We start from the raw sequence: 23980 nt of genomic DNA on the forward strand, positions 1-23980 counted from the left end.
GGGCCTTAAGTCTGTGATTTAGCTTGTCCTGTTTACCATCTACAGTATCACCGTGTCTGCTGTTATTTTTCATTTTAGAACATGCTCAGCGAGGATGATTTGCTCAATAACTACAGGTTCCTCTCCAACTATGATGTTTGGAGATAGTCCCCAGCACCAGCTCATCGCCACGACTGGTGTCAGGAACAACTACAGTAAGCCAAAGGCAGCCTGGGACTCATTCTAAAGAGCAGCAAAGACTTGAAGACCAATGAAACCACTCTAAAATTCAGTACTATTTATATTTTTATTTATTGCATTACAGATGAAATACGACAAACAACAATGGTTTTGTGTATAAGTCCTGTACATTTGTTTAATTATTTTACTTTTTTCTTTAATCAATAACTGAAATAACTTTTTTTTTTTTAGTGATTTGTATATCGTTTTATTGGGGGAAGATAAATATAAGAAAAAATTGGTCAGAGTTTCGGGCACTGCGTCTAGTCTTATGCTGCCTCAGCCTCACCGAGTAATGACTATTCCCTTAAGTCCAGAAAACGATGAATCAAAAAGAAGTGGTTGGTGGGGGAGATGGTGCTAGACTGGTGAAATCATAGAATAATTGAATACTTATCTAGTGGTATTCTTCCTTTCTCGATGTACTTTTTGTTTAACTTGATTGTGAATCTCACGTTGGGTATGAGAAAAAGAAAGGAAAAGGGTGTTTTTTAAGGGGGGTTTTGGATTGTTCGTAAATTATACAAGTGTCCACTTACATCGGTCACTCACATGAATAAAAAAATTATTTTTATTCATGAAGTCAAAATAAAATAGTTTTATAAGAAACCTTTACAAGAGTGACTCTACATACCCAAGCGTGCGTACTGGTACGCCACCTAAAAGAAACCTTAATGTGATAGTTAAATCGTAGATGCATGTAAGGTACGCCAAAGGACGATGGAAAACATCCGTCAAGTAAGATACCCAGATACTCTTACCCTCATTACATTGCTATGTACTGTAAGTGAGGCAGGAATGTCCACATCTTTGGGACGCTTGTATAATTTACGAACAATCCGAAACTCTCCCTAAACCCCCCCCCCCTTTCCTTTCTTTTGCTCATAAACAACGTGAGATTCACAATCAGGATAAATGAAAATTACATTGAGAAAGGAAGAATACCAATAGAAAAGTATTCAATTTTTCTACGATATCAAAAGTCTAGCACCATCTCCCCCACCAACCACTTCTTATTGGGGGAAGAGTTCATCCTTAAATTTCTTGGTGCAGTATTTTGAATAAACTTTTCTCCCAGTAGTAACTAAAATAATGGATTTGTATTTTATTGTCTGGAGTGTTTAGGATGTGTTGTGCATTGGGATATACGGCGGATTATAAAATCTCTGCAGAGGGTATAGATACCATACAGAAGTTCTATAATGGAACCCTGTGGACATCTACTGGGGTTCGTCTACAAAGTACTTATGTTTTTTTTTATAGTCCACGTTCTACCATTTGCTGTGTCTTATTTTTTTACACCGTTTTACGTGTGGCCCATTTTACGGTTGTGTAACTATTTTTATATAGTTTTATTTATATTTTTATGTAGTTTCCTGTAAGATTGTGTATATACATTGATTCATTTTCAATCAAATAAAAATAATTTTTATACCCATTGAATTTACTATTTATAAATGTTTAATCAATGTTTTTAACTTTGGAACTTTCCTTTCGGCAATATGTGTGGCATATTGAGGACACCTCTGTATGTAAAAAAACAAACAAACAAAGAAGACTCCTTTTGCGGGTCGTGATTTATTTTGTATATTTATGTATGTGTTTGTAGATATTTATGATTATATATTTTTTATGCAAAAGTTTTAGGCAGATGTGGAAAAAAAAATGCTGCAAAGTAAGAACGCTTAACAAAATAGTGTTCATAGGGGTATGGATCACAGGATAGACAGACATTTGGTCTACAAGCATTAGGTCGACATGACTATTAGGTTGACATGGGGAAGGTCAACAGTCAAAAGTTTGAAATGGTTTTTATTTAATTTTTTTTTTTTTTTTTACCCAAATGTTGACATTGACGCTAAAAATGTGCACTGCATTCCCTCGCCATGCTCCAGGCACCGTGCCTCGCTGCGCGCGGCACACTATTTTATTCTCCCACCGCGCCCTAGTGGATGGTAGGGCATGAAATACCGCCTGTCGGCACATGTCGGTGAAGGCAAAAAAGTGAAAAACTCCATGTCGACCTAGTGATCGTATTTCCTTCATAGTTTATTTTTTATAAATGAATGCACAGAAGAGAAACCTAAATCCAATCCGGGGAGGTTATTCCGATCCGATAGCTGGGATGCTAACTTGCGGAGCGCTGCGATCAGGTAATCGCCACCTAGCTCAGGGATGGGGAACCTTCGGCCCTCCAGCTGTTGTTGAGCATGCTGGGATGTGTAGTTCAACAACAGCTGGAGGGCCGAAGGTTCCCCATCTCTGACCTAGCTAGAGTGAAAACCCGCCTTGTACAAGCCTGCGAAGTGCTGTGCTAGGTTTGTGAATTTTTACGCCGGTCGCGATTAGCGGCATTTCCATTCGCAAGCCACTTGTCGTCATATTATTTTTCCAGTGCTCAGTATGTGTGTAGCCCGGGACTTACTCGGTCAGTGCGATAAAACCGGCCGGGCACGCCGGTGTTTTCCCTGAAACTCACAGTAAACGGCCGGGTGACACCCACCAATGCCAGCTTCATGTCAATCAACTTCTGTACAGCGAGCGATTTAAAAAAAAAAAAAAAAAGCATGATCCTGCACATATGTACAACAGGCTACATGTGCAGTTGTTGATTGCCCGGCCTCCAAATTTCCATTCGTGTGATCAGGTCTGAATAACCCCCAATATTTGGTTTGACTGCCCTTCGCCTTTCAAAACATCAAAAATAAACTAATAACACCTCTATTTTTGAAAGCAATCTTAAGGTGCCGACACATTAGAACGATTTTTTTGCCAATCGGACGATTTTTGACCGGTTGCCCGGAACTCAGAGGATCGCAGTCAGATGCGCGCATCGAGGGTGCACTGCGATGTGTGCTGAGCGATCCTGGTTAAGCTCGTCTCTCAGCACGGAGGCAGCAGTGGCCCCGTGTGTGTGGGGCTTAAAGATCACAAAACTGGGATCAGGCAAAAGTTATTATTCATTCAACACAACAAACGTTCTATGATCCTATAGAAGAGGGTGTAATTAGTGCTAAAATATACTCCAACTCCGATCTTGGCACAGGAAAGCAGATTTATTTATCTATTCCAACAGAGGACAAGACCATAAAAATAACCGTTTTCTGGAATGTTTCATTATAAAATGTATCAGAAAATTCCAGGAATAAAATGTGCGGAGAATAATCCTGAGTTGATGCGGACTCTGCGGCTACTGCACGGATCAATCTATCCCAGCTTCATTGTAGGAACACTCAGCCGTCAGTCACCAGGGGAGAAGCTGAGCGGTAAGTACAGTAAATAACTTTTTTTATGATCATTGATTTATATTATCATGTATAAAAGTTTACAAAAAGTGCTGCTGTTTTCTAAAAAATTTCGGGTGTTTGTAAATGGTTTTAAAATATGTTAGCTCCGATGGGTGAACAGCGAGAGATCGTGTTCCTCGGCCTTCAAGTGCAGTTGATATGAAATTAGGAGTCCAGTCTGAGCCACACCCTGCTATTAAGTCACGGGGGGGGTGGTCAGGGAGGAGGTAGAGCTCATACAGATTCATTCACCGGTTACTGACCCAACGCGTCTTCTGCATTACCCACGCACCTGGGTGCTGTGGCACGTGTGGTGGTCAGTTAGTAGGCAAACCTCCTGTCCTCAGGGTAGCTTAGCTTGGTCAGGTTGTCCTGACATGCAAACTGGATCATTGGCGGAGGTCCACACATCAGCACAAGGGGGCTATCGGACGGCGGCGGCAAGTGCTTCTTAATCATGTCTGCGGTGACAAATCCGGATCCGTACTTCCACCCTGCACAATAAATGTAACATCACAATGTTATGTGCTGCCGATCCTACCAAGATAACACACAGATGTCCCATGTAGCACTATCATAATAATATAGGATTATACTGCTATTACCAGAGGGCGGTGGTGGTACACACTGATATACAGAAAAGCATCATTTCTGGGTATTATTATAGTTCCCGGTCACTCTGTATGCCACATAGACTTTACAGAACATGTCACCGTATATATAGGCTCTACAAGTCATTGGCCCGGAATGGGGGCTCATTACAGATGATTGATGGTCATCGGGAGACCTAGGGAACTGCTGATTGGAGGACTATGCAATCTATCACAGCCAGGGAGAATGCCATTTCTGGTGCTTTGTTTCTGTCCCAATGGATGTGCATCCAGCTAGAACTTTCCCCACACTGAGAACGGTGAACGTTGCCTGGTTAGGATTGGCAGAAGAATAGCGCGGAACCTCGACGTATAATAGTGAGTATAGCCATTAGATATCTTCAATCTGCATTATAATTGACAACAGTGAAAAATGACATGTAGATGCACTCTGTATTGTAAACTTATCACTAGAATGCCCTCTGTACTGTCTAGAGATCACTAGTATAATTACAACAATCTCTGCCTCAAATACAGATGTGAAATTGGAAAAAACAGATACCAAGATATCTGGGTTAGGACGCCTGTATTGTCACTGCTTTGTCAAGCTGTGACAGAAGAAAGGGGTGTCACCCCCGTATAAATAAAACAATATATGTACAAAGGTAGTTGCGCACAGGTTGTGCGATAATTAAGAAATGTAACATTTATTAGTTAATAACACTTAATAACAATTGGCTAAAAAGCCTAAAAGAAGAAAAAAAAAACATATAATTTATGAGAAATAAGAAGAATAGCTGCAATGAGTTGTGCACATTTATATGGTCATCTCGGATTCGGTATGAAAACCCGACGGTGAAAATCCTGACAGGGTCAAAATCCCGAATGGGTCATAATACCGACAAGGACAAAATCCTGACAAGGTTAAAATCCCGACATTTACAATCGGACAAAATCCCGGCATATAGAAAGTACAGGTGAAACAGTCATGTGTCGACAGGTCACGAGGTCGTCATGGGTTTTTTCACTGTTTTTTTTTTACCCGAATGTCGACACGGGCGACATGGACACAGTTGGAAGTGAACCGCAGCCCCTCGCATCGCTCGCTATGCTTCGGGCACGGTGCCTTGCTCGGCACACTATTTTATTCTCCTACCTCGCCCTAGTGGATGGTAGGGCATGAAATACTGCCTGTCGCCACATGTTGGGTCCAAAAACAATGAAAAAACCCATGTCGACCTCACGACCCGTCGACACAAAGTCATGTTGGCTGTTTCACCTGTACATTCTATATGTCGATATTTTGACCTTGTCGGGATTTTAAATGTCGGGATTTTGTCCGTGTCGGGATTGTAAATGTCGGGATTTTAACCTTGTCTGGATTTTGTCCTTGTCAGTATTATGACCCATTCGGAATTTTGACCCATTTGGGATTTTCACAGTAGGGATTTTGACTGCATCCCGGTCACCTCATCTCCTGATGTGTCCCATTCTTTTTGGGCCCAAAAAGGTATAGTTCGTCCTGATGTTGGATATTGTGTATTGTTCCTCCAATCAGAGTGGGGGAGGATGGCATTCCTCCACAAAAGTTGTTCCTCACAAACACGGATTATCTGAAGTAGGGGGTTAACTTGATCCTGAGCAGGCGAATTAGAGAGGCGCGATACCTCCACAGTTGATGGTGAAGCCTGAATGTGGATCCTGTAAATTCTACAATCCGGGAGGAAACCAATGGGTTTAACTGCAGATTAAAGAGGCACTTGGAGACACAGTCAAGGAGATGCAAGTTGTGGCAGCAATTCTGGTGTACCAATGACCGACGCGTTTCGCTGCTTCTGCAGCTTTTTCAAGGTCAATACCCAATATCCAACATCAGGACTAACTATACCTTTTTGTGCCCAAAAAGAATGGGAAGGAGATGAGGTGACCATGTAAATGTGCACAACTCATTGCAGCTATTCTTCTTATTTCTCGTAAATTATACAGTATTTATTTATTAACAGTTTCTTATATAGCGCATACAAATTCCGCAGCGCTTTACAGAGTATAGTTATTAGCAAACGCACATAACAAATTACATTACAAGACAGTTTAGGAGAAGTACATGGTTAATATGGATAGTTGCACCAGGGGACAGGACACTGAAGCAAGCATCAGGGTGGCAGACGTTTATATATTCTAAGAAAGGCACATAAGGAGTGAGGGCCCTGCTCGTGAGAGCTTACATTCTAAAGGGGAGGGTTAGACAGACAGGGGTAACACAGAAGGGGGAGAAGTGGGCATAAACAGTAGGTTAGGATGAGAGATGGTCGGGTTTTATGCAGGAGGGTCGGAAGAGGTCAGCTTAGTGTTTGATATTTTAAGTCTAAAAAAGTGCTGGGTCATCCAAGAGTAGACAGCAGAGAGACAGTTGGAGATATGAGTGAGGATGGAAGGAGAGCGATCAGGAAATGAGGGGTAGATTTTAGTATTATCAGCATAGTGGAAGTCGAGTGAACAAATCAGTTCACCCAGAGAGGACATGTAGAGATAGAGAAGAGGGCCAAGAATAAAATAATCAGGGACACCTACTCTCAATGGAACAGCAAGAGAGGTAAAGTCATTAGAGGTACAGCTGGGCATTTTCAAAACGGACAGTGCAAGTACAAGCATAAAGAGTGATATTCAAAAAGTTTTAGCAGATGTAGAAATGGTGATATCACAGCTGATATGTCTTTTTCTTTTAGGCCATATAGCCAATTTTTGTGTAGCGCAACTTCCTTTATACATATATTGTCAAATACAGATGTGTCCTCCTGCAACAGTCCCCGCACAGGAATTAGTTTCACACATACAAAGTCACAGATGGCGCACAATGAAATAAGCCGCACGGCCACTGGCACGAGAGAAGCCACAGGCACATCTGTACTGATCAGATCGTGGGGCGAAACGTGATTACCTAGACTCAGCTCATCAGAGACCATTGACATCAGCATGGAAATTGAGGTAGATTATCAAAGCTTTTAAAAAGGCAAATTTGTGGTGACATTACCCATAGCAACCACAGCAGTGATCTCCTAGTACAGTGTCCCCAGCTTAGGTAGCTCCTAACGACTGCTGAAATGATCACGCTGGTAACTGTGCAGCCGCAGAGGTTATGTTGTGCTGGGTTTGCTACCGCTGCAGCTTGTAATGGCAGATTTATTAAGCTCGGTGAAGTGATAAAGTGTCTGTTTTTTTATCACCGGCCAATCAGCTCCTACCTGTCATTTTTCAAACCAAGCCTGTAACTTCGCAGTTAGGAGATGATTGGCTGGTGATAAAAACCAGACACTTTATCAATTCACTGAGCTTAATAAATCTGCCCCCCAGTGTTTCCCAACCTCGTTCCTCAAGGCACAGTCCAGTCTTTAGTGATATCCCAGATTCTTGGGACGGTGGACGGTTAGTGTGACCTGAGGACTGCACTTGGGAAACACTGCTCCAACCTGTCTAGTAATGAAATACAGTAATCCCCCTTCATCCACTTCTAACAGGGATATATATATAATCATGTTAAACTTTTATTAGCAGATATTGGGGTAAATTCAGCATGATAATGTAAGAATAGCACCAAAAAGGAGGTTCAGGAGCAAGTCAATTAAGAAAACTTATTTCCAACCAGAGGATTTCTTCTCTCGCCCCTCCTGGGGTGTAAGCAGAAACACCTGATCTGGTGTGTCTAGCCTGTACATGACATCTCCATAGATAATAACTGATCTGTATAGGAACACGTAGGACTGGACATTATTACCTGGGGACGGGCGGTCCAGGGTGTACCACAGCTTAAACTGATCAGGATGCTCCTTGGCTACACTGTCCAGCTCGGCCCGCAGCAGGATGTCCTCTTCAGTCTGAATACAACAGTACAGTCACTCATTCCAAATATAGATCAGGGCTTACGTCAATTCTGGTCAGTGGTTCCTAAATGCGGTCCTCAACACTCCAGGTATAAGGGATATCCCTGTGCACAGATGGTATAATCAATCTGACTGAGCTACTAACTAAAACCCATGTGCTTCCAGCATGGACATCCTTAGACTGGACTGTAGGGTGGCATTGAGGACCACGTTTGGGAACCGCTGATTTGTCACCTGAAACATCTGTTACATAAAGCAGAAGCCACATCTCTATAAAGCAAGATCTATAAAGAAGTAGATCTATAAACTGGAATTATTGTGCTGTATTATTCTCCTATAGAACAGAGCATTGGTGACATCACTGCACAGAAGTGGAGGCGTGGCTAATCGCTATGGAGAAATAGATGTTATTCCATGTTACCTGATTGGCAAAGATGAGGTAACATTTGGTGTTGTCGCTGGGATCCTTTGTGATGTGACGGATCAGCTGCAGCATTGGGGTAATACCTGGGGAGGAGTAGGAAGATCATGAGGTCATTCTGTCTATTGTATTTCCAAACACAAAGCGGGTTATTCAGAGCAGAATTCAAAGCATATTGTTTAGCAAATGGACAAACCATGCTGCACCGCAGGTGGGGCAGATGTAACATGTGCAGAGTGTTTTGATTCGGGGAGTTATTTTGTTTCAGTGCAGGATAAATCCTGTTTAGATATCAGTTACAACACACCCCACCCAAATCTTACTCTCTCTGCACCGGTTACATTTGCCCCACCTGCAGTGCAGCACGGTTTTTATCCATTTGATAAAATTGTGCTTTGTGATCAGGTCTGAATAACCCCCAAAGTCCCATTCAGTCCAGGTGATGACCTGTCTGTAAAGCGCCTTGAGTCCTGTTGGAGAAACTGCGCTATATAAATTAAACTAATACCCCTTTTAGACCAAAACGCCGGGTCGCACCCGGCTTTTTGGACCCTGGTTGAAGCCGGGTGCGACCCGGCGTTTAGGGGCATTTACACCGGACGGGCTTAAACGCCCGCACCCCCCTCCCGCCCCTTCCCGGCACTTGAAGATGACAGCGCGATGTCATCTTTAAGCGCCGATCGACGCCGCCGTACCCGGAACGCTGCTGGGGGTAGCCCAGCTCTAAGGTAAGCTGCTAGGCTGCCCCCAGTCCCCGCGCGCACCCCCCCCGCCATTGGACAGGAGGTGAATGGATGCCGCACACAGGCATCCGTTCACCTCCCTCCCCCGCCGCCGCTGCTGTCTGCAGAGTATAGCAGACAGCAGCGCCGGCTGTCAGTGTCAGACTGACAATCCGTCCAACCTGCGGACGCTGCGGTCCGCAGGTTGGACGTTCCCCATTCATGTAAATGGGAGCCGGGTCATCCGACCCGGCGTTCCCATTTACACCACCCTCTACCCAGGTCCTAGCCATGTTCTACCCAGGTCAGGACCTGGGTAGAAGTCCCGTGTAAAGGGACACGGCGTTAGGGATTTACACCGCCGAAGATCCGGGTCTGACCCGCCACTGACCCGGATTTTTCGGCGGTGTAAAAGGGGTATTACTTACATTCCCATTGCCCTTTCATCGGACTATGCCAAATACATATATATAGTGGAAATACAATGAAAGTTTCTGTAAGAAACATATAACATATCGGTACTAAAAACCATGACTGACACTAATTTAACATAAAACAATTCATTTTCCAAAACTATATACAGAGCTTAGTGGAAAAGAAAATACATAAACCATGCATGACTGTTCTGGCAGGTTTCCCTGCAGTTTAATTTCCTACCACCAGGGGTCGCCAGGCCTGCTCGGTCTGTTCTGTTACAATTAATTACAATTATGGTTTGCACACTAGGCAATATATATCATCAGTGGTAGTGTACACCCAATATGCCTGAACAACATAGTTCACAGACATGCAGCACAGCCGACGGTCTATATATCTAAAGACATATTGCTGCCATCTGGGTAAGAGAACAACACATCGAATTTGAAATGTCCACTGACAGCATGATAGCAAGCCCACTGACATGTGTTTCTGGTGTGTACCCAGCCGCAGCTGCTGGGGCTAAGCCATGCTGTTACACATGAAACCGCGGCTGCTGGGGCTAAGCCGTGCTGTTACACATGAAACCGCTGCTGCTGGGGCTATTGCATGCAGAATCGCAGCTCCTGGGGCTAGACTGTGCTGTTACACACAAAACCGCGGCTGCTAGGCCGTGCTGTTGCATGCAGAATCGCAGCTTCTGGGGCTAGGCCATGCTGTTGCAAGCGGAACCGCGGCTGCTGGGGCTAGGCTGTGTTGTTCCACACGGAACCGTGGCTGCTGGGGCTAGGCCGTGCTGTTGCAAGCGGAACCGCGGCTGCTGGGGCTAGGCCGTGGTGTTCCACACGGAACCGCGGCTGCTGGGGCTAGGCTGTGCTGTTGCACGCGGAACCGCGGCTGCTGGGGCTAGGCCGTGCTGTTGCATGCAGAATCGCAGCTGCTGGGGCTAAGCCATGCTGTTTCACATGAAACCGCGGCTGCTGGGGCTAGGCCGTGCTGTTGCACGCGGAATCGCAGCTCCTGGGGCTAGACTGTGCTGTTACACACAAAACCGTGGCTGCTAGGCCGTGCTGTTGCATGCAGAATTGCAGATGCTGGGGCTAGGCCGTGCTGTTGCAAGTGGAACTGCGGCTGCTGGGGCTAGGCTGTGTTGTTCCACACGGAACCGTGGCTGCTGGGGCTAGGCCGTGCTGTTGTAAGCGGAACCGCGGCTACTGGTGCTAGACTGTGCTGTTGCACGTGGAACTGCGGCTGCTGGGGCTAGGCTGTGCTGTTGCACGTGGAACCGCGGCTGCTGGGGCTAGGCTGTGCTGTTGCACGTGGAACCGCGGCTGCTGGGGCTAGGCTGTGCTGTTGCACATGGAACCGCGGCTGCTGAGGCTAGGCTGTGCTGTTGCACGTGGAACCAAGGCTGCTGGGGCTAGGCTGTGGTGTTGCACACAGAACCGTGGCTGCTGGGGCTAGGCCGTGGTGTTGCACACAGTACCACGGCTGCTGGGGCTAGGCTGTGCTGTTGCACGTGGAACCGCGGCTGCTGTGGCTAGGCTGTGCTGTTGCACGTGGAACCGCGGCTGCTGGGGCTAGGCCGTGGTGTTGCACACAGAACCACGGCTGCTGGGGCTAGGCCGTGCTGTTGCAGAACCGTGGCTAGTGTTGCACACAGAACCGCGGCTGCTGGGGCTAGGCCATGCTGTTGCACGCGGAACCGCGGCTAGTGTTGCACACAGAACCGTTGCTGCTGGGGCTAGGCTGTGCTGCTGCATGCGGAACCGCGGCTGCTGGGGCTAGGCCATGCTGTTGCACGCGGAACCGCGGCTAGTGTTGCACACAGAACCGTTGCTGCTGGAGGTAGGCCGTGCTGCTGCATGCGGAACCATGGCTGCTGGAGCTAGGCCGTGCTGCTGCATGTGAAACCATGGCTGCTGGGGCTAGACCGTGCTGTTGCATGCGGAATACTCAAACATTGTCTATATGGTTATTACAGACATGGTTTATCTAGTGATAGGATCAGGACAAGGACAGTCGCACAGGCTTACGTGCAATATAACATAGAGCTGGAACGTGCTGCACGGGACCTTTGGCCTTATATACACATGACGCGCTGTGTACTAGGCCGCTTCACCTTGTGAAAAGCTTCTACTGCTATATGCCAGTAATCACTTGGCTGCAATACTCCAGAGACAGTGTCGTTTTACTGTCCAAACCGCTCCATAGAGAGTGATAGCAAATAGCGATCCTGGTTCATTTGCAGAATCAAATACTCTCTCTAATGGACAAAACCATGCTGCACTGCAGGGGGCAGATGTAAAATGAGCAGAGAGTTAGATTTGGGTGGGGTTTTTACTTCAGTGTAAGAATAAAGCAGACAGATTTTCCCTGCACAGAAACAAAACAACACCCACAAACCTAACTCCCTCTGCACATGTTACATCTGCCCCACCTGCAGAGCAGCATGGTTTTGTCCATTAGAGAGAGAATTTGCTTTTTTGCAAGTGAACCAGAATCAGGCCCCTAGTCCCTGCAGAGAAGGTAACATGGAACAGAGGGGCAAAAGCGAAGCTAGACTATCCCAGTATATGAATGCTGTATAACAGACTATTACCTACAGTCACCTAACTAAACATCCAATGCTGGACTCGTCACTACAGCTCACTGGTACCGGATAAGATGTGCCTGTTAGCACCGGAATACCCAGACAGGCGGCCACCACCCAGACACCAACCTCTTATATATCAATTTGTATAATCAGGTTTTTCAGATGAAAGTGCAAAACCAACACTGCATTCTGGGTAATTAAGTCATTAAATAAAAAGGTTCAAGCCAGGGATATACTGGAGCCTTATTTTAGGGTTTTACCAAAGAGCACTGTACACCAGATCTGACTCCATTCAATGCTATGACGTTACTGGTTTAGTATCGGCCACATTTGTGTCAGGCGTGTAAAACAAAACTTGGCGGCTGGAACTAGTTGGCCTGGTTGCTGAGATTTGTGTCACATGGGCAGAGATCTGGCCAATGACGTGCCAGCTAGCATTTGAACATTATACAACTTATCTCCTGTTGCACAAAAAGCTGGATGAGGGTCACCTTTCTCCTGACCTGGCACGGACCTCTTATACATTGCAGACAGCTAGAAGTACTGGTTAATAATTGGGTTATACTGTAGACCAGCGATGGCTAACTTTGACACTCCATCTGTTGTTGAACTAAACATCCCAGCATGCCCTGCTACAGTTTTACTATTTGGCCATGCTATAACTAATGCAGGGCATGCTGGGATGTGTAGTACAACAACAGCCGGAGTTTCAAGGTTAGCCAACACCGCTGTAGACAGTGGCTGCCGTACATATACTGTGTACGAGAGGTGGAATCAGGACATTAAGGAGTAATAAAGGTCTGTAACTAATAAGAATCTGACTGATCTACCATCATACAATGCTTCTTAACTTAGATCACTGCCAGAAGCAGAACGTTATACATATAATCATGGCATCGCAGCTTGATGTGCAAATTATACTTTTATCATTTATTAACAAAGCAACTGTGTTCTTGGTGCTCACCGGTTCCACCAGCAATCATCCCAATGTGTTTTGTGGACTTAATCTGAGGCTCGGACTTTTTATCTGGCCTGATTGCAAATTTACCTTTAAAAAAAAAAACATAAAAAGCAGTAATTAATAAAACAAACATGAGGTGAACTAAATTAGCAGTGCTTAATTACTGCGGGCTAATTAATCTGCCAGGGGCTGTGTAATTAGAGCCTGTGGGAGCTCTGCGTCGTCTCGCAGGCTGTAGTTAATGAGGATCGCTGCTCGAACCCGAGGAGGCGCCAACAAAAATCTGCCCTCCGTATACTGATAGCAGGTGATACAGATCTGTAAGCCCATAGCTCTGGGAAGTTATCCAAGATTCTATGGGTTAATGTGCAGAAGCGGGTAAATGACAATGTGGGGAAAAGGACCTGGAATTCAATAGCTACCATGGTAAATAACCGTATGTGATTGCATTCAGCCAGTAGTTACTGTATCTGTGAGTACATAGTAGTCCCAATCCTAATTGTATGGGGAAAGTCCCAAATTTCCCAGACTGGGGCCTGGATATGTACCTATATTATTCCTGGGCCTTCTATGAGTGCTATTTACTAAGGAACCATTTAGCACCCGGAAGAGAACGCTGGTAATGATGAATATTACTTGGAGGCAACAGATCACCATTAAAGTATTCATGGAAACTCTACCTCCAGTACTTCCCACACAGGAGGAGGCCACATACAGAGTTACTTAAGTAACACACTGTAAAGGTGGCCATACATCTACAGATCGATTGTCAGATTGGGCTGGTTGGAACAAACACCTGGTAATGACAGTTTTTGGCAGTTTTGCAGCAATTCAAAGCAAATGGTCAACTGTCATTTGCTCTCATCCATTGCCAGGATTTTGTTCCAACCAGCCCAATTTGACAATCGATCTGTAGATGTATGTCCACCTTAAGGATTATTTAGTCTTATGGAGCGAATAGGACAGTTATGTACCAACAATGAATTATATGGTTGTTTCCATGCACCTATCATGAGGAGGGGACCAGTTCCACACTATAGAGGTACTTGGTGCGGACGCCTTCTCTGGACAAATAAATTGGTCCTGTAGCGCTTCAGGATAAGAGAGTTACAGAACCAATATACTACAAGTCCCAGCAGGAATGTATAGTCATAGGTCAGCAGCGCAACCTATGGGAGCCTCATGGGGTCTCCCGCTACATAATAATGTAACCGGGACATAGGTGACCTACCCTTTCCTTTGTAGACCAGAAGACCATTCGGACCCCGGAAGTCAACCGTATCCCCTATTTTCAAGGTGTCCAGATACTGGGACATTTTTCCTCCATCAGGGAATTTAGGGTGGACCTTTTTGTAGTACACCTGTATGGTAAGGTAGACTATTATTAGAGCCACCAAAATGAGGTCACAGCTCTGATACCAAATGAACACGGGATCAGGGGCAAAGTACCCTTTTTAGGATAAGTAATTTAATTTCTAATCTTCAAGAACTGGTGGCATAAGATATCAGATTGTGCTTCTTTGTTGTGCTTCTGTGTCGCAGATGACACGGAAAAGAGGTGATCACGTCACATCCCGCTCTTTGGTGCAGGCCACGTATAAAAACTTTAGTGGGACACGTATTACAAGCAAACGGCCCCCTTCGGCAGACTGTTTATGCCAATTTGTGGCTAGAAACCCTTTATAATTTGTTTCATTATCTTCTCTCTTGTGATGTGATGTTCCGCAGACAGAACCCGACCTGTGTATGAGGAAGTAGGCAGTCTGTCTGCCCGTGAAACACATTGCACTCGCCATTATCCATTGCCTAAAACTGATGAGACGTATGTGAGACGGTGGCTACCTTTCCATGTTACTGTATGAAAAGAGCTATTCGATTGTTACACCTATATATTATTTTCACACAAGAGGCCTCCTGCAGCTTTTTCTATATTTTGACACAGGCGCGGTGGTGGCAGCATTTGCACACACCTCTGAATCAGCCCTGAATACTCCGCTGTTTAACCCAACCTATTGTGGAACTTCATAACCACACTGGGGGGGGGGGGCTGTATTCATTTGGATTGAAAAAAAAAACAAATTTATTACTAGGAGTACAAAGAAAGAAAATGTAATTATATAATAAAGTGACCTTTGAGGGTTTGGCGAGAGTTTTATGCCAGGTGTGTAGCTTATTTAGGTTCCCTATTCCATCAGTCATGCCAGGAGTTTGTTAGGAGCTTTGAACTACACAAACGGTATTTTACCTTCACCACCAGGTCAACATATCCTTTAACTTCATCGCTAGACACCGGAGTGTAGGCCCGGACCACCAGACTGCCATTTACCTTCGCAGAGAGGTAGACATGTTGTCCTATAGAAGAAAAATAGGGATTTATAACTGGTGAAGGCCAGGTGTCCATTTAGTACCTGCAGGACATTCTGCAGGGGAAATGCTTCTGCAATGTCCTGTAGGTTAGAAGAATATCAGAAGCCAACAACAAAGGATTTTCTATGATTCTGGCAGAAAGTCCAAGAGGACGTTGTTGAAGTTCTTCGTGCAGGCGATCAGTTGAATGCTCCCCACTTACTGCCTAACCTCCTTCTCACAGCCTAAAGCCCTGTAGACATGCATCGATTTTTCCTGATTTTCCCGATAGAAGCAAAATCGAATCCTGAACTAAATTGAATGTTTTTTGTGTCACTTTCGATTTACAATCGATTTGATGCGCACTCCCGTTTTCACAAAATAGAACTTGTTTCCTAGCACGGCGCCCACGAGATTAAGTTGTATGACATCGCATCGCATGCCATATGCCCGCATGCGATGCGATGTTAAATTGTATAAGCCCCAATACGATTTTTAATTGTATAAGCACCCTAATGGGTGCTTACAATGTTAAATGCACCCCCACGCCACCCCCACTATCAACACCAAACCGTGGCGAGTGCAGCAAGTCCGCGAGGGGCGGCGGTACGCGTCCTCCGTCCTTTTCATACCCTCACTATCCACGTCGGCGTGGAGTTGATTTTATATAGTGTGGTGAGCGCAGCGAGCCACCGAGCCTGAAGCGTGGCGAGCGCAGCGCGCCCCACGAGGGGACGCGTATTACTTTACATGTATTCCGCGTCCGTTTGCCACGCTTCGGGCTCGGTGGCTCGCCACACTATATGTAATTAACTTCACGCCAACGTGGATAGTGGGGGTATGAAAAGGATTGGAGGACGCGTACCGCCGCCCCTCGCGGGCTCGCCACCCTTCGGGTTTGCGTGGATAGTGGGGGTGCTTTTAACATTGTAAGCACCCATTACGGTGCTTATACAATTAATTATCTTATAGGGGGCACATTTAACATTGAAAACAACCATTAAGGTGCTTATATATATGTCATACAATTTAAAATTGTATAACATCGGCTGCCATCGCGTAACATCGCATCGCATACCATCGTATGCCTTATGATATGTGATGGGCGCCGTGCTAGGAAACAAGTACCGAAAAATCTACTGTGCGGCCAAAGAAATATCGAATTCGATCCAGTAAATCGAATGTGTGCAATGTACCATGAATGTATATCAAATTCGATATCTAATGCAAAAGTACAGATCTAATGCCAAATCGAATGGAAATATCTAATGCCAGAACTAATAGAAAATCAAATCTAACATGGAATCAAAAGCAAATCAATGTGTGTGTACAGGGCTTAACCCTAACCTCCCCTCCTACTATCTAACCTCCTTCTCACAGCCTAACCCTAACCTCCCCTCCTACTATCTAACCACCTTCTCACAGCCTAACCCTAACCTCCCCTCCTACTATCTAACCTCCTTCTCACAGCCTAACCCTATCCTCGCCTCCTACTGCCTAACCCCACACCCCTACTGCCTAACCTTCTCACAGCCTAACCTCTCCTCCTACTGCCTAACCTTCTCACAGCCTAACCGTACACCCCTACTGCCTAACCTTCTCACAGCCTAACCCTACACCCCCTACTGCCTAACCTTCTCACAGCCTAACCCCACACCCCTACTGCCTAACCTTCTCACAGCCTAACCTCTCCTCCTACTGCCTAACCTTCTCACAGCCTAACCGTACACCCCTACTGCCTAACCTTCTCACAGCCTAACCCTACACCCCCTACTGCCTAACCTTCTCACAGCCTAACCCTACACCCCCTACTGCCTAACCTTCTCACAGCCTAACCCTATCCTCTCCTCCTACTGCCTAACCCTACACCCCCTACTGCCTAACCCTATCCTCGCCTCCTACTGCCTAACCCTACACCCCCTACTGCCTTCTCACTGCCTAACCCTATCCTTGCCTCCTACTGCCTAACCCTACACCCCTACTGCCTAAACTCCTCACAGCCTAACCCTACACCCCCTACTGCCTAACCTTCTCATAGCCTAACCCTATCCTCTCCTCCTACTGCCTAACCCTACACCCCCTACTGCCTAACCCTATCCTCGCCTCCTACTGCCTAACCCTACACCCCCTACTGCCTTCTCACTGCCTAACCCTATCCTCGCCTCCTACTGCCTAACCCTACACCCCTACTGCCTAAACTCCTCACAGCCTAACCCTACACCCCCTACTGACTAACCTTCTCACAGCCTAACCCTACACCCCTACTGCCTAAACTCCTCACAGCCTAACCCTACACCCCCTACTGCCTAACCCTATCCTCGCCTCCTACTGCCTAACCCTACACCCCCTACTGCCTTCTCACTGCCTAACCCTATCCTCGCCTCCTACTGCCTAACCCTACACCCCTACTGCCTAAACTCCTCACAGCCTAACCCTACACCCCCTACTGCCTAACCTTCTCACAGCCTAACCCTACACCCCTACTGCCTAACCTTCTCACAGCCTAACCCTACACCCCCTACTGCCTAAACTTCTCACAGCCTAACCTCTCCTCCTACTGCCTAACCTACTCACAGCCTAACCCTACACCCCCTACTGCCTAACCTTCTCACAGCCTAACCTCTCCTCCTACTGCCTAACCTTCTCACAGCCTAACCCTACACCCCCTACTGCCTAACCTTCTCACAGCCTAACCTCTCCTCCTACTGCCTAACCTTCTCACAGCCTAACCCTACACCCCCTACTGCCTAACCTTCTCACAGCCTAACCTCTCCTCCTACTGCCTAACCTTCTCACAGCCTAACCCTACACCCCCTACTGCCTAACCTTCTCACAGCCTAACCCTATCCTCTCCTCCTACTGCCTAACCCTACACCCCCTACTGCCTAACCTTCTCACAGCCTAACCCTAACCTCTCCTCCTACTGCCTAACCCTATCCTCGCCTCCTACTGCCTAACCCTACACCCCTGCTGCCTAACCTTCTCACAGCCTAACCCTACACCCCTACTGCCTAAACTCCTCACAGCCTAACCCTACACCCCCTACTGCCTAACCTTCTCACAGCCTAACCATAACCTCTCCTCCTACTGCCTAACCTTCTCACAGCCTAACCCTACACCCCTACTGCCTAACCTTCTCACAGCCTAACCCTACACCCCCTACTGCCTACTCACAGCCCAACCCTAACCTCCCTCTCACAGCCTAACCCTACACCCCCTACTGCCTAACCTTCCCTCCCACAGCCTAACACCAATCTCTCCACTTACTAGCCAGCCCTAACCTCCCCTCCTACTGCCTACCCCCCCCCCCCCACACACACACTGCCTAACCCTACACCCCTACTGCCTAACCTCCCTCTCACAGCCTAATCCTACACTCCCTACTGCCTAACCTTACTTCCCACAGCCTAACACTAATCTCTCCACTTACTGGCTAGCCCTAACCTCCCCTCCTACTGCCACCCCCCCCCCCACTGCCTAACCTTAACCTCCCCTACTGCCTAACCCTAACCTCCCCTCCTCCTGCATAACCCTAGCCCTAATAAGAGGAAGATATATAGTGGGAAACGCTGGAAGCACAGTTTACAAAATGGGTTATATTTGACCATTAATACTTGTACCCTAAGCTCCAGTAGACTCACAAATCCTTATATGCTCTTCTCATGTAATACCACCGATAGTAACAATGAGTAGAGCAACATTTTTAAATAGACTTTACCTACAGGAAGTCCCAGAATTGTTTCTGATGTCGGGAGGCCAAATCTGAACTTTTTGGTGTCATGACTGATTTCCTAGAAACATGGAATAAATATGGTTTATGTTAAAAGCCATAAACAGAGATTGGTCTGATGAGGGCAGACTGTAGAATGCAAGTAAATCCCACATAGGAGATACTGTAGTTGTCCCTTCAGATGACAGATCTTGGAACAACACTGAATGAGACCTGAGTGCAGTGGAAGGCTGCAGCTGATTGGACAGCTGTCACAGCTCGTCCAATCACCTGCAGAGATGACATTCTACAGTATGCAGAGTTTCCATTCATACAACGATACAAGTCCTCATAGGTCTCTAGTTGCCTATCACTATATTTAATATTATCTTGCTTTGTATTATATAGACTCTGTGCTGACCTCAGCTGTATGAGAGCCCTTACTACAGTATATGGGACTCATGGGTGGCATAAATACAGTATCTGCGAATTTGGCAAGACACCCATTACAAGGCATTGTATTAGATTGTATTTTCTTGTAGACAAGCGTCTAGAGCAGGCATGTCCAAACTGTGACCCTCCAGCTGTTGTGAAACTACACATCCCAGCATGCCTTGCCATAATTTTAGCATTCCCTAATAGCAACACTGTGGCAAGGCATGATGGGACTTGTAGTTTCACAACAGCTGGAGGGCCATAGTTTGGACATGCCTGGTCTAGGTCGACATTTCACTGTTTTTCGAGCCGACAGGCGGTATTTCTTGGCATACCATCCACTAGGGCAGGGCTGGGCAACACCAGCCCTCCAGATGTTAGTGAACTACACATCCCAGGATGCTTTGCATTAGTTTTGCTATGTGGCCATGCTGAAACTGATGCAAGGCATGCTGGGATGTGTAGTTCATCTACATCTGGAGGGCCGGTGTTGCCCAGCCCTGCACTAGGGTGTGGTGGGAGAATAAAATAGTGTGTCGAGCACAGCGAGGCGCCGTGCCTGAAGCACGAAACAACGAAAAACCCCATGTCGACCTTTTGACTGTCAACCTTGCCCACGTTGACCTATTGACATGTCGACACAATGAATGTCGACATAATGATCCATACCCGCAATCTGCAGGGAAAACGGCTTCTACATCTAACTCCACATCGGCTGTATGACCCGGCATCATTTACCATGTACTCATCCCCCCCCCCCAGAAAGAACAGAGACAAGATACCTGTTTCTCAATTAGAGGTAGGGGGTATTTTGTGTTCGGATCCAGGAGGGTGACTGGAGCTTTCTTCGGCTGAGAGCCCAAAGATCTAATCAGGAAGAATAAAATGGTGGCTCCCGCCACAGCCAGCGCGATGATTACGTTGGTCTCCTGCAGAGGACACGAGAGTCAGTACTGCAGGAACTCTATGTAGTGAATGATAGACAGGTGTCTGTTCCTGCACAGAATTGGCTTGCTAGGACATTGGGCCTAATTCAGACCTGACCGCTGGGCACATTGTGTTAGCAAATGGACAAAACCATGCTGCAATGCAGGTGGGGTAGATGTGACAAGTGCAGAGAGAGTTAGAATTTGGCGAGCGATTTGTTCGGGCGCAGAGTAAATACTGGCTAGCCCCACTATTTTTACACTGCAATTTACCATTTCATTTGAACACACCTCACCTAAATCTAACTCTCTCTGCACATGTCACATCTGCCCCGCCTGCAGTGCAGCATGGTTTTGTCCATTTGCCCAGGTCTGAATTGTGCTCAACGGGGAATATAAAATATCTGCGCATATAATGTGGTATATTGTACTATGAATATTACTATTATATTACTAGTGCAAATGAATCATTAACAGCAACCTATCAGCAATGAACTCTGAATGAACTGGGACCAGTTACATAAAGTTTAAACAAAAGCCAGCTGAGCAGCGAGACACCTTTGGGTGCACAAGGGAAGAATCCTGTAGGGTAATGCCCACAAATGCCAGGAGTGAAATCAATACTACTGGTGGCATTGTGCAATCGCTTCATTCAAATTTCCCAGGAGGCTCTCCCCCCACAGTCACCACGCAGACCCCTCCCATGGTCTGACACCACCTCACAACCTTGATAGGGCCATTGGGATATTAACCCTCCCTCCACATACAGAAGGCTACTATGGTATGTGTGCATGGCTCTGTGACGTGCACTAAGCACGTATGTACAATAACACTACACGCAGAGATACTGCTAACATGCAGAACATGTGTGCACTGTATGACAGCCTTACTTATATACATCTGTGTTACTTGCTACATTCTGCTGCCAGCTGTATTATGCCCATTTGCAGCATCTGTGATCACATCCCCAGCTGTGCTATGCCATAAGAGGGAGGCAGACTATGTACAGCTAATAATGCAGATTTATTAGTGAGAAGTCTATGTAGTAATTCACTGATACACCAAGCACAGCACTCACCATGACGTCTCCCTGCAGTACCACTTGCTGCTGCTACTGCTGCTTCTTGTATCAAGGCATCAGGCACATTCCGCAAGAGACTGAGACTTCTGATACTACCCCTAAGCCAGCCCACCGCCCCTATAGTACCAGCAGCACCTCCTCCCTTCCTGGGGCTACAGTACCTGCTGGTGACAGGGGGGTGGGGCTAGGCATGGTGCAGGTGCTGCAATACCTGGGACTAGGCAGGCTCACAGACATAACGCTCTATATCAGAAAGGATCCCGATTAACCCTGTATTACTAGCTATTGCATTATAGCAGAGAATTGGCTGCTGGGACTTGTAGTTCACCAGCAGCTGCATCACCAGTTGGACGTGTTCTTATTTTGAGGTAATGTGAGTGATATCTACATAAACACATTATGTAGGACAGTATGTATTGTATAATGCTCTGTAGCCTCATTACATTATTATAACAGCTCTCGCACATTCGTGTCCGGAAGACGCAATTTTCCGATCCCCCGGAGCCCAAGTCAAAAATGGCAAATTTGGGATATTCACAATGAGGAATTTCCCCGGTTAGGATTGCTAGTCATCGATGGCGGCTGATCAGAAAAAGTGGTCTGCTATTCGGGTAGCAGGAAAATGTTAAAACCCCAATAAAGGCTCACATACCCCACCACCTGAGACCGGCATTATATGGGGAACATTCTGATTTCTGCTGAAAACTGCAGGGACAGAGGGATTTCTGTGCAATCAGTCCCTGCAGCCGGCTGAACCGCCGTCCCCAACACTACACAGACTGCGAACGTGTATCCATGGCCTTCCCCGGGGTCATTAACCCCTGTAGCTTAGTCTTAGGGTTAATAAGTGCAGAGGCTTGGCGGATAGGGTCTGGTCCCGTGATTGCAGGCCATTCCCTATTCACATTACGGTTACACCTACTTAGCATATATGTGCTTTAAAACGCTCAGTAATTGCACTTTCCTAGGAAACACAATATTGCATTCCCTGTCGCCAGCGGGACTTTGCCCTCTATGCCGTATGTAACAAGGGAATACATCTGTAAAGGAATAAGTTAGGCAGTTTTATTTGTGACAATGTAGGGACAATAGAGCCCACCTCTGAATCAGGCCCTGGGCCAGCTGCTGCGCTTCTGATCGTGTATTGCTGTTTGTCTCACAGACTGTGTATCCTGGCAGTTGGAGTGCTCCGTGTTTACAGGACACACACAGCAACAGACAACTTGTGGTTTACACCAGCGCTCGGTGCAGTAGGCAGTATGGTGGTCATGCCTGACAGATACAATAAACTTTCTATTGGTAGATGTGTGTTGTGTGACATCATTGCATAATAATCTTAACACTAATTAACTATCATAACTAGAAATAACCACACGGACAACTGAAATGCCTTTTAAAATTGGTCAACCAGAATTTATTTAAATCTTTAAACTAAATATGGTGGCAATAAGAAAGAACGGCCAGACCCCAGTGACTTTACGACTTAACGCCGACACTCATGTCAAACGACATGATATTCTTTAATTTATTGGCAACGCCAACAAATGTCGGGTCTCCAACTCTCTCCCCAATACACCATAATAGAGCCAGCCAGACAGCCAAACCCCAATGGCCCCCAGTAGGAAAGCCACTTTATACAATGTATTGGGCAAAGAGCGCACCCTAAAAACAGCAGCGCAATAGCCACTGTTACTGCCGTTCTTTCCCGCCACAAATATAGGTTGACAAACCCCAACCGGCAAAGAAAAAGAAAAAACGGGTGGGGACAAAAAGGTGACTTGGGGAGGGAGGGTGGGAAAAATTCCAGAGAAAGAGATGGAATATTCTATTGCCTCTCACAAAATGTCCGTTTAACCCCTCCCTGACACTCCCCTTATTTAAATCACCTACATTCTAACCTGTTAACTGTTTCCTTACCTAACTGAATTATGCAAGGCTCCCACAAACACTCAACCTAGAAGTTTATAATCCCTTGTGCTATTTGCACTCGCTCTTCATAACAGACAAGTGCAGCAGGATGGCTCGTAGATGTCAGGCTCTGTCTTCCCTTCCCGCATGGTTTCCGACAGGTCGTAGCATTCCCAGTAGACGGCAGTTCTGACTACAATTAAATATACTTCTAGGGGGCAAAGCTCTACATAAGATTTTAAGACTTAGTGAAAGCCACTTGCAGCCGGTCTGCCAACCAAATGCTTCCGGAACTTTCTGAAGTATTCCTTGGCCAAAACAAGCTATTTCTTTCAAGCAAACAACCTGAAGTGCTACAGATTCTACCTGTACTGTCCACTCTAGCCAATCAAAATACTTCATTCCCATGCGGTTGTGTCAAACGTTCTCAGAAATACAGATGCATAAAAGCACTGATCCCGTTTGATGCAGTTGGTCACTATAA

General features: G+C 46.2%; 2 protein-coding genes across 4 annotated transcripts in view; one reads left to right on the top strand and one right to left on the bottom strand.

Annotated features, from left to right (window-relative positions):
* PPFIBP2 (PPFIB scaffold protein 2) overlaps window positions 1–585 on the top strand; it is a 172549-nt gene extending 171964 nt beyond the window's left edge. For both annotated transcript variants that reach the window (XM_083164330.1, XM_083164335.1), the window contains one exon: window positions 79–585. In XM_083164330.1, coding sequence (XP_083020456.1) covers window positions 79–147 — 69 coding nt within the window. In that variant the 3' untranslated portion in view covers window positions 148–585. The remainder of the gene's footprint in view (window positions 1–78) is intronic.
* A 2671-nt stretch (window positions 586–3256) lies between these two features.
* LOC146045490 (NADH-cytochrome b5 reductase 2) lies at window positions 3257–21724 on the bottom strand. 2 transcript variants are annotated; one of them, XM_083164337.1, is made up of 10 exons: window positions 21586–21724; window positions 20364–20510; window positions 19156–19228; window positions 15337–15443; window positions 14323–14452; window positions 13095–13178; window positions 8396–8481; window positions 7869–7968; window positions 3799–4000; window positions 3257–3478 (listed from the first exon to the last, which is right to left on the bottom strand). In XM_083164337.1, the coding sequence occupies exons 1-9, from the start codon at window positions 21586–21588 to the stop codon at window positions 3828–3830; spliced, it is 903 nt and encodes a 300-aa protein (XP_083020463.1). In that variant the 5' UTR covers window positions 21589–21724; the 3' UTR covers window positions 3257–3478; window positions 3799–3827. The 2 variants fall into 2 exon arrangements, with proteins under 2 accessions (XP_083020463.1, XP_083020462.1); XM_083164336.1 differs by having other exon boundaries at window positions 3257–4000.
* Between the last annotated feature and the right edge of the window lie 2256 nt (window positions 21725–23980).

This window comes from Crinia signifera, chromosome 11 (genome assembly GCF_055691185.1).
Source record: "Crinia signifera chromosome 11, ASM5569118v1, whole genome shotgun sequence".
NCBI classification, from domain to species: Eukaryota; Metazoa; Chordata; class Amphibia; order Anura; family Myobatrachidae; genus Crinia; species Crinia signifera.

What these genes read in the sequence shown, in the direction of transcription:
- LOC146045490 (XM_083164337.1), bottom strand. An exon ending in TACCTCTAATTGAGAAACAG is followed by an intron (nt 19,229 to 20,363) that starts GTATCTTGTCTC and finishes CCATGTTTCTAG; the next exon opens with GAAATCAGTCATGACACCAA. An exon ending in ACCTCATCTTTGCCAATCAG is followed by an intron (nt 7,969 to 8,395) that starts GTAACATGGAAT and finishes TGTTGTATTCAG; the next exon opens with ACTGAAGAGGACATCCTGCT.